This window comes from Wyeomyia smithii, chromosome 3 (genome assembly GCF_029784165.1).
Source record: "Wyeomyia smithii strain HCP4-BCI-WySm-NY-G18 chromosome 3, ASM2978416v1, whole genome shotgun sequence".
In the NCBI taxonomy this organism is placed as follows: domain Eukaryota; kingdom Metazoa; phylum Arthropoda; class Insecta; order Diptera; family Culicidae; genus Wyeomyia; species Wyeomyia smithii.
The window spans coordinates 77,811,433-77,826,897 of NC_073696.1; the positions used below are offsets into that span (position 1 = coordinate 77,811,433).

The 15,465-nt window shown below is 36.8% G+C and overlaps 1 protein-coding gene across 6 annotated transcripts in view; it reads left to right on the forward strand.

The window, feature by feature from the left end:
* LOC129731606 (GYF domain-containing protein gyf-1) overlaps window positions 1-15,465 on the forward strand; it is a 62,272-nt gene that overhangs the window by 1,652 nt on the left and 45,155 nt on the right. For 2 of the 6 annotated variants that reach the window (XM_055691720.1, XM_055691726.1), the window contains exon 1: window positions 10,632-11,409. In XM_055691720.1, coding sequence (XP_055547695.1) covers window positions 11,334-11,409 — 76 coding nt within the window. In that variant the 5' untranslated portion in view covers window positions 10,632-11,333. Of the gene's footprint in view, window positions 1-8,258; window positions 8,383-10,631; window positions 11,410-15,465 lie in introns of those variants that run through there. The other 4 variants (XM_055691721.1, XM_055691722.1, XM_055691723.1 and 1 more) reach the window with 4 other exon arrangements.

Consider the following 15,465-nt stretch of genomic DNA (forward strand, 5'->3'; position numbering starts at 1 on the left):
CCCCATATGTTCCCATTTAATTCCTTATAATCAAACTCAAGCAACCGTCATGTATTAAATTGTTAATAAAATAACGAAAGTCTATTATCTCAAAGATTACATGACTTATTTGAACATTACTAGTGTCATACGAACGAGTCATCTTTCAAACTTACAAATAACAAACTTCGTAACAATTAGATATGTGGCTCAAAAGTTATGGAAAGAAAAGAAATTCAAAGACTAATTAAAACTATACCTGCTTTGATCGATATATGTGGACTCAACATAAATTAAATTGTTAGCTCATTCAATCATTCTGGTTCCAGAGATACTCATATTGGATGGTATTTGGTTATTTAAGGCTGTTTTTCACAAACCGGAAGTCGCCGTCTGGGATTTCGAAATGGTATTTAAGATAATAGCACAGTAATGAAAATATGCAGCTTTTCTTTCAAATATTCTTCAGTTTTTTCAAGACAACATTTTCTAATTTTGGTAAATTTTGCATTTTTTATATCATAATTTTTCTAAACTGATAACTTTCTTCGTAAAAAAAACTAAATATCATATATCAATTGATACCAACGATGTTGATCGACCCTTTTTGGATTGGCGAAAAATTCGCAGAAATGTTTATATAGGTTAAACATGTCGTTTTGTGCTATCAGCAGAGCCGGATTTAGGAGTCCCGGGGCCCGGGCTCCCACAAACAAGGATAAAAAATTGCATTGCGTATTTATTCGAGTCGAAGATGAAACTGATTAACAATAAGTTTGTTTGATGAGATTGCAGATAAAAGTTTTGTCCTTCTGAAAAAATACACTTTTTTATTGATCAAACTTGTCAACTACAGGACCAATTGGCATAAACTGTGTAACATAACATAACTGTGTGACATATGAGAAATCAATGTGCCCACTTTCCGTTCTTAGCAGTTCCGTTGCCCAAAATTCCAAACATGATTATTAATTTGTATTCAAAGTCTAGTTTAGTGAATGCATCCGGTACCATTCGCGGGAAATGAGTTGATTGGAAAATTCGCGTGAAAAATTACAGTAATCCAACAATTACTCGTAAAAAGGCGGTAGGTACCACAGAAGCAAAAAATTGAGTGCATAACATATTTAGTTGTATCTAACCTCTTCCATATTTATATACTAAGACGAGACTTTAGCGTACAAAGACGACATATGAAGCGACTTGCGAAGAGACAGGTTGGACTCTGTATGCATATCCACATGGGGAGAAAATAAAGAAGTGTAGTACGAACCTTTATTTCAAGCAAGAGATGGCTAGATGGAGTTGGTTTGCACCAACTGTGTGCGTTATCGCAGATCAACTCTGGTCCATGAAGTTTGTTGGTCCATGACGTTTGATAAATTACCAATGTGACGATAAAACATCACCAATTTTCGTTAAAAACTTGTTGCTGTTCCAAAATTTCACTACGAACGCATTATTAATAGAAGTTTTCCGCGATTTCTCGAGTTTTGTTAAAAGAGAACGTTCCATTTTACTTCGATCAAAACGACAAAAAACAAAACATGCAGACGCCTTGTTGCCAAATGTGTTGGTCACGGTTTCACGATATTTGACAGATAGATTCCCCCTGGTTTGCACTCTCTTGCTCGCTTCGCTGCAAACTGTCTGAACGCGGAGGAAGACCTGCAGGTTTGTTGACTTCGGGTGTTGTTTTTTATGGCAAGACAGGAATCGACTAGTAACCGGTCAAAATTGCTTGGAGGAAGTGAATTGTTATTATTTAAACCTTTTAAACAATACAGCAACTAATAACTATGAATTTCATATGATACATGAGTTTTATGACAACATTTCCATCAGTAAACGAAACTACGATTCATTTGTATATTATTTTTATTTGTCAGTATTAATTTATTAAAGTGAAATTAAGCATGAAAGCCACTACTAGCATTCAATTTTTGGAAAAACAAGAAGGGATTCACACTATTTATAAAAGGAGAGAGCAATGTCTCTAAAAGCGAGGAATCAAATTGACGCAAACTATCTTTCTATGGCTAAACTAGCAAATAAATGAATACTCTCCTGCAATCTGAAATGTGTCGATCAATTTGTCTAAAAATATGTAATGCAAATGCATAAAAAATAAAAAAAAACTTTTAAGATTGTACTAAATCGTAAATTGTTAAAATAAAAAATTTGTTATTTGTTAAAAGCACAGCATAATTGCTAAACAGTAACTTACAATTCATGTGCTGGGATCTGCGAGAATCCAGTTGGTTTTCAGCTGAGGTACGAATATGAACATTTTTTAAATAAATTTCCCAATTTTAATACTTTTTTGAATTGTCATTTTTGAATAAACAAGGTGGCGACTGAATTTCCAAAATCAATTTCTCTGATATTCCCTAATGTTTCAAATAAATTTCTCTGACTATTCAAGTTTGTTTTAAACTGATTTTGTTTACGAATATCATAGCTACGGGCACCAAAATTCACAGTAATGCTTGAAAAGATATAATCTTTTTTTTCTAGTTTGAGCTTTAGGGTAAAAAAGAAACGAAATTCTACTCAGGTCACGTTTTTGGATAGACCATTTTGAAACAGCAGTCGTGAGTCTACATGAAGAACTGATATTAACCAATAACCTTTTTATCAAAAAGGAACAATAATTTGCCAAAATTTGAAATGATCGATCAGCACTAATTTTCGAAGTAGCGTGGACTGCAAATTTAATAGTGAAACCTGTCTCTGCTCAATCTCTCAGATTGGATTTACTTGATATAAATTAGTCCGTCTGTCGGGGTGCGATTGTGCCACAAAAAGAGATTGTTTTTTATTCCTTAATTTGTAGTGCATATATTTAAGCAATGAAGCAATGCAAAGGCTTGGTGGTGCTGCTACATTCCGATTCGGAAGTCGACATTCTGTCTATGATACACAGACTTCGCAGCCAACTGTTTAGTGTACAGGACAATTGTGGGGCTAGCGCTAAAATCATGCTGAGACTAATAGTCTCTCCCGAGCCGAGACTCGAACTCACGACGACTGGCTTGTTAGGCCAGCGTCGTACCTTGAGACCGGCTGGGAGATTAAGGCAATGGATTCGATCCAAAATACGTCAATGCATGCTTGAATGTTTTGTTAACAACTACCGCAAATATGGTTAAGTTACGATAAACTATATTTTTGCTGGAAATACATGAACTTTGGCTTAATCTCACCCCTTCTATATCATTATTTCCAATCTAGTCATTATTTCAAATAATACCACAACAATGTCAGACTCTCCTTCTGAAGATTGGCGGTATTACGCCCGAAACCAATCGAGTTTAAAAGGTAAAAATTTTAAAATGTTTTAATGTAGTAAGAACGATAACATTACGCGACGCGAGACCAGACAAACAACACTTATTGTTCTTACAACATAAATAAAAAACGCATTAAAATTTACCTTTAGTCGACCGGTTTCGGGCTGCTACCGCCCATCTTCGGGACTTTGTCCAGACTTAACTTTCCAGAATATCGAAAATACAGTAAGAGCGCGGGACGCGTTCTTATGTTGCACGAAAATACCAAATATTGAAGACAGATTCAATACATATTTTTAAACACGTTGGAGACGACATCCCAACATACCATCTGAGCAGTAAATTGGAATAATCTCTTGATCGGGTTGATTTGCATGGGACATTGGCAAACTCTGACACAGAAAAAATAAATTTTCCAGTGTATACAACTTCGCTGAAGAATCCGAATCCGTTTTTCTGATATGGAAATTTTTATCCATCAGTCACAATTCTGGATAGGCCCTTTTGAAACAGCAGTTGCGAGTTTACATAAAAACTGATATCATAAAATGACCTTTTTATCAATAAGAAACAACTGTGAATAGTTTCAGCCAAATCGAAAATGACATGCTAAAAAGAATATTTTGTTTTACCTATTTCCTCCATGGCCTCTTTTAAGTTATAATTCTTCAAGAAAAAATATTCCAATGTTCCCTCTGATAACTTCCTCTTGACAAAAAAAATGAGTTGTTTAAAAAAGACAAATAAGTTTGCTATTCCGCATTTGTGAAAAATAATCCAGAGATTCTTAAATGTTTGCCGTCTATTAAGGAGTTAAATGAAAATATACAGCTGGTTTTCGAATTTTGTAAAAAAAATGAACAAAGGTTATTTAATAATTTAAGTAGTTTTCAATTTTTTTACAATGGTGATTTTGATTTTAAAACCTAAATTAGTCCACCTAGCGGTCAGACCCAGCCTTTCTCATTCAAACTTATTATTTGTAAAAATAGATTTACATGAACGCTTCAATTCAGTAAATGTATATTCACTCTTTAGGTTCTAAAAAATTGATGCTGTAATCTATACATATAAAAATGCAGTCCGGTCTGTCTGTCTGTCTGTTTGATCCATATAGGCTCGAAAACTACCGAACCGATCGACGTGAAAATTTGTATGTTGGAGTTTTTGGTGCCGATAAAGGTTCCTATGATAGTTTGAGACCCCTCCGTCTTTGGGAAGGGAGGGGTCCCATACAAATGAAACATAAATTTCTGCACAACTCAAGAACAAACCAAGCAAGTAAAACCGAATTCGGCATGTGGATGTTTTAAGGGGCAACAAATATGCCCATATTAGTTGGACGCCCCTCCCTTTTCTGGAAGGGAGGGGTCCCATACAAATGAAACACAAATTTCTGCACATCTCGAGAACTAATCAACTAAATGGAACCAAAATTGGCAGGTAAATGTTTTTAGTGGTAAATAATAAGTCCATAATGTTGCCGAGGACTGGGTGCACTGCTGAGCGAAACGGTGTGTTTTTTTAATTGTGCGTGTTTAAAATATTGAAAACTTATTTTTGATGAGTTGCAGAGCGGGTTAACGAGAATAATTGTGTTAAAAGTGAAGATTAGTGGTGTAGTTTACTCAACAAGTTTAAGTACTTGCCAAAGCTTTGCAATAAAGTGTAGAAAATACTATTTTATCCAGGTGCAAGGCAGCAAGACGCAATGGCGGCGGTAACGACAGATAAGTAAAACTGTATCTTACACAGTACAGAGAGGTGCTAGTTTTCTTCCCTACCAAAGGAGATTTTATAATCCATCGTTTACTTATATATTATATAGTATTTTATATGTATTATTATAATTTTATCGACCTCGCGAAACCCATAAATGCTAAGGTGAGCCCAATTCTTTCCAACGTGCCGGATGCTAGCGTTTTCCAATAAGATCCACCGCTGTGAATTTTCCAATAAGATCGTATTCATTATCTCACTCTCACGCGATGGCTATTCAAGAATGAGAAGACTGTATTATTTAGGTGACGACGGTGAAAGAGATCCTAGTGCAGTCTCTCCTTTTCCCACGTTGGCATGGACAACATAGCAACGAAGTTTGCTTCTTTTAACATTAGTGTGGCCTAGATCAGTTATTCAGGAATACCAGCAGCGATTCCAGATCTGCTTATTTTTTAATTTCACTTTTACGAAATACCAACCCACATGAATAAGTTTAACTCGGTCGATAAATATCGCAATTGATCTAATTATTACGTGATGTATTCTTTTCAAAGTCCGCGTATGTCGAAAGACGTCTTCTGTTTTGAGAGGAAGGGGGATTTTAATCAGGAAAATATTAGAATGATTCTGGTGGTGGATGGATTTCACCTAACCAGAATCTTATGCTTTATTATTCGATTTTTCTAGCTTTTGAATAATCGTTTTAAATACTATTTCTTAATTATGACTAGTTTGGCGTTTTGTCCGCAAATTTGAGACTACGTTTTGGCAAATATGTGTACCTGCATTTTTTTTAATTTTTGGGGCTCTTGATACACGGAACTTTGCCAATTTTTGTATTTAATAGGCGACTCTTGCGTAGACAAATAAAATTAATCGACCTAAAACGCCGCGTCCCTACGCGTCCACATTGGTAGGAAGGAATAGAGCGGTCGTGCATGAATTGGTCTCAAATCAGTAAATCGCTTTTTAAGAACAAACGAACGTCGTTAGTCGATCTGTTAAGCAGAAAGCCAGATGTCCGGGTGACCGAGTATCTAGAGACTACGCGTCGATACCTTCCATGAGTTCGTGTTTTATACAGATAGATTATCAACGCGATATGGTTATCGGTATAATCTCACCGAGAAAACGAAAGTGGCGAGACGTTAACGTGGATAGAACTTTTGTAGCATTCGTAACATTGTGTAGTCGGCTGAGATAAATCAATGGGATATTCTTTTCGGTACTTACTAAATGATTTGCTAAGGAAATATTCGAATATTTTAGTCTGTCTCAATTTAGTCGCAGGTACGGATTCCTCGCATGCTTTTTTTTACCGTGGTATATCAAACAGAATGAGTTCGGATCGCGTAATAATTTTCGCGGAGGTTATTTTGAACTTATAGGCGCGATATTTGTTATTACGAACCCGGTACTCGAACTCAGCGCATCGTTTACCAAAACGAAACCTGCTGCAAACCCTACCCTTTTCTCCAACATCCCAGTGATTTCTCGTGGAAGTGCAGAGGTGTTCTCGGCTTCCAATAAAGCGAGTATCACGTCAACATATTCCTATACACATTCCTCCTTTGACCTGCATTCGGATGCGGCCGGCGCTGGTATTGCCTAATATAAAGATTAAGGTCACCAGTTTTTACACATCGAGGATGAATGATAGTCCCAAGCATCATCCGTTGGTTCTTTGTGTAATAACAGCTGATCTGGCAATAACGGAGTAGCAACCGCGGGCGGTCAATCATGCTCATGCTCATGCTCATGCTCATGCTCATGCGTAAATAATAAGTCCATAATGTTTTGACACTCCTCCTTCTTTTGGAAGGGAGGGGTGCCATACAAATGAAACACAAATTTCGCACAGCTCAAGAACCAGTCAAGAAAATACAACCAAATTTGGTATGAGAATGTTTTTAGAGGTAACAAATATGTCGATAATGGTTCGACGCCCCTCCCTCTTCATGTTTTTGGACAAATTTCTGCACATCTCGCGAACTAATCAACTAAATGGAACCATATTTGGTAGTTGATTGTTTTTAGTGGTAACAAATATATTCCATAATCGACCTCAGGCAACATTTTGGATTGTAAGATGGAAAGATCTGGTTTCTGGAAAACAGCAAAAAATGGCCGATTTCCACCCAATATAATAATATCCGGATCTAGAATGATACACAGGAGCTCAAATCGACCACAGATACCATTTTGATTTCTAAGATGGCGACCTCCGGTTTCTGAAAAACAGCTGAAAATGACCAAATACCACCCAATATGAGTGTTTCTTTAACAAGTATGACGTTCAAAATCCAGAAATTGTCTCCAAATCCAAAATGGCGACTTCCGGTTCAGGAAAAACAGCGGCAAACGACCAAATACCACCCGATATGGGTATTTCCGGAATCGTAATGATGCACTGGAGCAACAAATCGACTTCAGACACCATTTTGAATTGTAAGATGGCAACTTTCGGTTTCTGGAAAACAGCCTGAAATGGACGATTCCCATAAAATATGAGTATCTCCGGAACCAGAAAGATGCACAAAAGCTAAAAATTGATCACAGACACAATCTTGAATTTTAAGATGGTGACTTCCGGTGTCTAGCAAACAGCCGGAAATGACCAAATACCATCCAAATATGAATGTTTCCGGAATCATAATTACGCCCAGATGACAGAAAGTGACCAAATACCACCCAATATGAGTATCTCCGGAGCCAGAATGTTGCAAGAAGCTAAAACTTGACCTCAGACACCATTATGAATTGTAGGATGGTAACTTCTGGTTTCTGGAAAACAGCCAAAAATGGCTGATTTTCTTCTAACATGAGTATCTCCGTATCTAGAATGATACACAGCAGCTGAAGTCGACCACAGGCCCCATTTTAAATTCTAGGTTGGCGACTTTCGGTTCCTGGGAAACATGATCGAATAACACCCAATATGGGTGTTTCTTCAACACTAATGTCGCTCAGAGGCCAGAATTTTAAAATCTGAATTCTATTACATGATTGGTGTAGCGTGAAAATCGAAGATTGATTCTAGATTGACCGATTGAAATTAATTAAAATCGAATCAAACTGGCGACTATCGGGTATACCCGCAATAAATTTCGGGTTCAACTGCTTCAATCCGTACTACTTGTCAAAACCAACTAGACGATCCATCTCTACACCTACGCGCCAAAAAACAGTCGCGTTTCTTTCAGCACTTTTCTGCAGCATTGTGCATTGAATGTGACCTAAATGATTTCCTGTTTTTACTTCCAGATCATAACAAAAAAGAAACGAAAATAAATTTATTCTGCAATCGGCAAAACTACACTGAGCAAATCGATAGTTGTGTATATTGACACGATGGCAGATACAGTTAAGGAAGTCCAATCATCGGAAGGTGAGTCAAGAAAAATAATTTGCATTAACGTGTTTCCTGATTGGGATGACGAGTAACGTGTGCACTTTTTTGCAACGGACCACTAAAATAGCTGTTGGTCAGTTTGTTGCCCTAGATTAAATTAGTTTATAAACCTGTTCGTGGTAAAACCGAATCTCTCTGATATAATTAAATATTTTCATGCTTTCAAACATGTAAATATTTCTATTTCGGAAGATTTTTATGAATGAGAAATAATTTTGCGTTTGACAACATTTGCCTTCGACTGTATTATCTTTTGATTTAGAAATTATTTTCTGTTATTTCTGTTTCGGTCGTTATTAAAACAAATTAGGGTTTCTATGAAAACGCATCTATTCAATTTTTTTTATCATCTGATATCAACTGACAGCTCATGAATTCTTTACCCGAGGTGGGAAAACAATTACTATCATAAGTGATATTCTAAAATGTAACCGGTATTCGTAGGTATATAAAGTGTAATATAAACATAGTTCTAGTAGCAGTTATTGCATGATCTATATTTTGCATAACATAAAGCCGTACAATCATACACATGTGAACGCAACTGAAAAGACAGACATATAATTTGTCTGCAATGCCAATAGTCAATATCTCTTCTTCAGCACACCTTCTTTCCATTTTTATGTTTTCCGCGATATATGCAATTGGAGTACATAGACGCCTGTGTTACAACTTGCTATACAATAGAGGCGCAAAACGGAAATCGTCATATGAAATCATGACTCATCCGGATTTTCAGCTGCGAGCATCCTCTCGGTAAACACATCATAGTTGAGCTTTCGGAAGTTTTTCCTCGGATTTGTTCATGCTCCCACTCACCATGTTCCGATCAGCATTAAATGAATCTCACTTTCGATGGCCCCAGATGTCTATCTACTGCAAATATTATAAATATGCCAACCTAAAACATCTGTGGGCTCGTATGTAAAGCAGTCCCAGCAGAGAGTTAGGCAAAGCTCGTGAAGAAAACCTTTTTTGACTTGCTAGGCTAGGTCGATATTGGTATTTTTAGAGCGGAAATTCCCTGGTTCGATATCTTCTGTCTGGTATGAATGCAGGGAAAAATAGCACACCGCGACGACGATAAACATTTTATACCTAATGTTTTATGTCGTTTTCGCCAATAGACAATCAGTATCCGCTCACGTGTGTGCAGCTAAAACTCTGCTGTCATCGACTTTGAAATCAATTGTTTTTTTTTTTTCGATATTTTAATCATTAAAATTAATCATTCCAGATCTATAATTAAATAATATGCTAGATTTTTTTTTGTGTGCTTTTAATCCAATGTACCTAAATCTGTTAATGAATTGCAAGTAGCATCCAATGACGCATGTTTTTCCACAAGAAGATAGCCAGCTGGCGCCCTCAATACATATACATAATGGTAACTGCCATTCTACTCAAAAATATATGTAAAAATAAAACTGGTTTCTGCAATCTTGGTAAAAAAGGTAAATCCCAAATGATTTCGGAAAAATATTTTTAATATTTTCTATCTTTTTTTTTATCCGTGTTAAACCTTTTTCGAGATCTTTGCCAAAATCTAACTGTGTTATGTATAATTAAAAACAATTTTAATGGAATTCTAACGTAGTTTATTTAGGAACTCATTTTGTCGTTTAACAATTCAACCGATTTTGTCAATTTTATGTCTGTCCACGAAATTTCAAAAGTAAGTGATTGTTGCTTGTCTTCATAATACAATCATTTCTAACGTCCTCAGATGAAAAATATAAAAAAAAACTAATCATTTTTTGTCGCCAACACATGATACCCAGCAACAGTATAGCTTACAGTGTCAATTCCCTTCAAAGTGTCTCAAGATATAACACTCAAAGAATTTCGTTGGTTTTCTACTCGTAATTTGTTCGGAAAACATGTTTTTCATTTTCCTTCACTACCTTCGCGCTGTAGCCACTCAGATTGGGTCTGGCTCTTGCCATACGATTGCAATGTATTGGTGAGCAATGGCGTGAGAAATGTCCTGCGTTTGTCCAAGGATATGGCCTAGTATTGATTTTTCCATTCCGCCTTATCACAGTTTCGTGAGGAGCTGTGAAATTTCTGGGAGCAATAATGCCAAATGCGTATGGGAATTTTGAGAGAGACAGTTCTCCACGATTTGCAATCCGAAAATGCCACGAAGTTAGATCGGTTCGGTTTGCAGAGGATACGAGAATTGTGCACTCTCCAACATGATAGCATTATCCTTTCGCCGGTAAGTAGGCACCGCGCAGTTCATGTGCAGAAATTGACGTGTGCGGATCCGTTGTTGTCTGAGTTCGAACGAATTGAATCAAATCCAAGGGGAAGCAGTCTACGCGAGCGAACGGCAAGGTTTTAGGATTGAAGTAGCACGTGGTGGAGGTGGAAAGCCTAAAGAAAATCGCCGCTTGTTCCGGTGGAGAGACACCTAGTTGACTTAACTGAGCAGAGAAAACGGAGAGCTGTTGGGACGTAGAAAAGGATCTCTGGTGGGCAAAGCATAGTTTTTCCTTCTATCTATTATGTGCCCCACCCTGACAGCCGGAGAGTAAAAGGAAAAGTTATTTAGTTTGCAGTTACCTTTTTGTCATGAAATTTTCCTGTTATATTTTCATCTAGGAAGTACTTTAGGAAGCTAAATACTGCAGTTTTGAACTGGTGCCAGTACATTTTTAATAACTGTGGTTTTTCAGAAATATTTTAGTACATGAGAGTGTGAGTGTTTCGAGCAGAGATTTTCCACATCTTAGGCTCAGTTGCACCGGAGTGTTTGACTAACCCTAACGCATAATCGAGGAGCGAAAAATCAGTGAAAATTCGAAACAGACAGAAGGTCTACAACGAAAATTCAATTTTGCATTATCCTTGATTATATTTAACTTGAAGTTTAATTTCGACTTAGTGTGTGCTTACTGGTGTTTAAAGTTTAAATTGTCACAATGTTGATTGGATTAGTGCGTGATTCTGTTATGCAGTGCTTCTGCCACACATGCCGAGCACCAATCCTGCCGGCAGGTAAGATTTGTGCCCCCCGTCAGAAAACCTCCCTCTCTAATCCACTGATCCATAAGCTGCTCGCTAAGATGCCCTTCGAACCTGAATTATCTTCAAAAGTTATATTCAGTTACTCTCCAGACAAAGAATTCATTAATGGAAAACTCGCCCCTCGGCAAGCATATTGCGTACGTAGGTTGTGAATTTGATTTGGACCTAATATGTGACATAAGCTGTACCTGAATTTTGATCACGTGCGAAACAGTTCAACCGCAATGGGTTAGAAAACCTCCGTCTTATATAATTGATGTATATCCGGCTATGTTTGAACGACACTCAGCCGAAAAGGATGACTCATCCATCCGCAGTGTGCCCAAGTCAATACTACATCTGCCCGGGGCTGTGTTTGACAGGATTTACTGGTTGCTTGTTCGACGTGACAGGCTTATCGTTTCCAGTGTCCTTCGAAACCTTTATGTGATGGCTTAATCATTTTCAATGATTTCAAAGGTGACACAAGAATCCAGACGAAATAAATTATGTGCAAGCTGCTAATTTCATGGCTGTTTGGTGCAAAAAATCATCTACTTCTTTTTTTATGATAACAAATATAAATAAACTATTGAGGATGTTTCGACAAATTTTCGACTGATTACAGTGTTGTAGAATAACATTTCAAGAATATTAAAAAACGTTTTAAAGTTTTGTACATTCAAGGGAGAACCCTACTGTCGAAAAATAATTAATCTTCATGATTTTATTTCGGATGTTTAGAGAAAAGTGAAGTGTTTGGGTATTTTGACTATTGATTAAGGCTAGAAAATCTATAACGAGCGTCTTAGCAGAGTGATTGAGATCAATCAAAGAAATAGTTATCGGTTTCCGTTATACTCTACTGAATTTTTTGGAAATAAATATTGAAATTCAGTCCGCATGCGGACTGAATTTCAATATTTATTTCCAAAAAATTTAGTAGAGTATAACGGAAACCGATAACTATTTCTTTGATTGATATTGATTAAGGTATATTTGAAGATGCATTGCATGTCGCAAATGCAAATATTGTACGCTGTTGGCTAGGTTTTTCTCGAAATCGTTTTTTTCAACTGGTGGTACGTTTTTCTCAGCATGCAATGTTTTATGATTTTTAAATTGTGATTTATCATGGAAAAAACTAATGTTTCGCTAAAATGTCTGCCATTTTAGCAATTTTTTGAATTAAAAAACGGCTATAAGCAATTTAGATAATATATTTTCATATATTATAAAAATCAGTCTGATCGGTCCACTAGAATCAATATGTACAACCACTTAGGTACTGATTTAGAAAGAGCATCCACGTTCCCAGCTGCCAAGAGCATAATACTCACTATAGATGATATGCAAAAAACATCTTCAAATATATCTTAGTCAAAAGCCAAAATACCCGAAGATTTCACTTTACGCTAAACATCCGAAAAATAAAAACCAAAAAAATTATTTTTTTTTCGACTTTCTAGAGTAGGGTTCTCCTTAAATAGCGTTTTGGGGTCTTCGACAGTTAAAATTCCTTTATTGTCGACTGTTTTACTTTGATTGACCGATTTTAAAAAAACTCCAAAATGTCCTTTTCATGGTAAGGAATACAAAACAAAATCGAAGCGCACAATTTGTGTATTTGCAAAACTGAAGCTTTGGCGAATAATCCCAACAGGCCTAAAAGTAACACATTATGCTGTTTTGTAGAGAAGGGGAGCCCGTAGTATCAATGTTGCAGAGTCCGTTTTAACATGCGATTGGTTATGAGTTCGAACCTTAGTAGAATAAGACCATTCGGTTTCAGAGAGACTTTTTCGCATGAGTTTATTCTCAGGCTCCCTCCCAACTCCCATCATTATCGCCATCGTCATTTTTTCTTATTTCCATTTCATATTTCCATCTCGCAAATGTGCTGAAAAAATATTTACCTGACACTTTACCTCGTGGAACGAGAACCAAAACAAACCAGTTTTGACACATACGTAACTCCCTACAGTACACTCTGCTTTTTACGGGTGTAGTCCGAGATAAAAAAGTGTAGTCAGAGACAGAAAAAGTGTGGTCAGAGACAAAAAAATGTAGTCCGGAAAGTGAAAAAAAAAACATTTACGGGGTACAAAGTGTAGTCCGAGTGTAGCTACACCGCGAAAACGAATTCGACATAAGTTCTAGAGCAAAAAAGTCTCACACAGTTGAACGAATACCTCTCCAGGCAGTTATAATTGGCGATACATGACAGGGTAACGAGGCTCGGTAAAACAGCAGTACAGTCTATACATAAACGTACAGAGGAAGGGGTAATGCAGAGGTGAAATCGATCTCTGGCAACAACGGTTGTAACATTTCCTTCTTTCCTTTTTCTAACCGACCGTAAGGACGTATCCGGCGCCATTATTGATCTACACAAAGCGGAAGCTACTGAGTTGTACATTGAAGATGGTTAGTTGAACCCTAATTCTTTGTGCAACTACTAGCTCAGATTCTGCACAAAGCAGCAAATACGATCGAGCTCCAGCTTAAGCATAATACTGTGAGCTAGAGCTTTGTAAGGCCTTCAAGTCCGCTTTTCGAATGCATCTCTTGAATCTACCAATCAACTGTTCGCAATACGTTGATCTCCAGTTATTTTTGCACCGAAGGAACTCAAAATCCCTAGGAAATTTTAGATTGGATGACACTCAGGTAGATTCGTTGGGTTGCGTATTTAGGGTACAAATGGAGTCGGGTGGTTGAACAAAAACGTTTGTGTTATTGACGCAATGTGATGATATTTTATCTGAACAAAACCAATAAACTCCATCGATATGGTGTTTTGTGTTGATAGCCAAAACACTAGGGTTGAACCATGATTCAGACAAACAGAAACCCCAACCCGACCCAAACCCGAAAATTTTATGTTTGTGAAACCCGAACCCAAAACTGTGGAACCCGAACCCGAGATTTTTTTGGGGGTCGATTTTTTGTACTAATTTGAGTCTGCCCTGAAGCTTTGAGCCTCGAATGGAATTGAAATGTTAGTGATTTTTACAGTTGAATGAAATTAGACATCATTATTCAAAATGATTATTTGATGTAGTCGGGTTTTCAGATCTAAAACCGGCATTTTTTTCCACCAAACCCGAACCCGACACTTTCAAAAATTCTTAAGCCCGAACCCGACCATCTCTACTGTGTCTACAATGCGCTTGCGGAATGCTCCTTGTTTCGACGCAATTTTGGACAAAACTGGGTATGCATACAAAAAAAATACTGGCATAAAGAGGAGAAAGAGAGCTTACATTCACATGCATATACATGTAAGAGAGCCTTTAAAAATTACAAATTTTTAGTTGTCACCCGTTAATTAGACTTTTTCTATTAAAATATTAACTACCGGTTATCGACCAGCATTTTTCCTGTTGGCCCATCTCGAGAAATAAAAGAAAAAAAAAGGCCTAATTGCAAAGCATAACAGGACCGAAAATTTATTGTAGTAAGGAGAAGTTTTTTTTGAATAAAATCTATGGTTATTCTTTCTCGAACAGGCATAAAAACCCTTTCATCGTTTATTATATATACAGACCCCGTTCGATTTTGGCACGTTTCGTTTTTAGCACGGTTCAATTTTGGCAACATAAAAAATTTGGACGTGTTGCCACCATTTGTATACCGTTGAATTGAATTTTCGCTTCAGTCCGGTAGGCATCGGACAACACTTTTCGGATTCGCTATATAATTGGCTATAGACCTTTCTATCTGCGCTAGTATTATTACACTAATACAAGTTTTATTTTTGGTTGCAAATAATCAAATATGGTAACAAAAAATTTCCTCCTGCTCCGAACTTTTATTCAAGTTGTAAGCCGATTTTTAGTTTTATTTCATTTATTTTTCCACTAAAACAAATTTTGTTAAAACAGGTAACACTAATGAACCAGGATTTATAAGTGAAATATTTTTCGAAATTGAATATCAGTTGATTTTTTGGTTGAAAACAAATCGATTTTATAAGGGTACACGACTAAGCTTGTATTGGTGAGATCTGGCGTAGAAAGCTCTATTGAATTCTCTCTTTAGTCC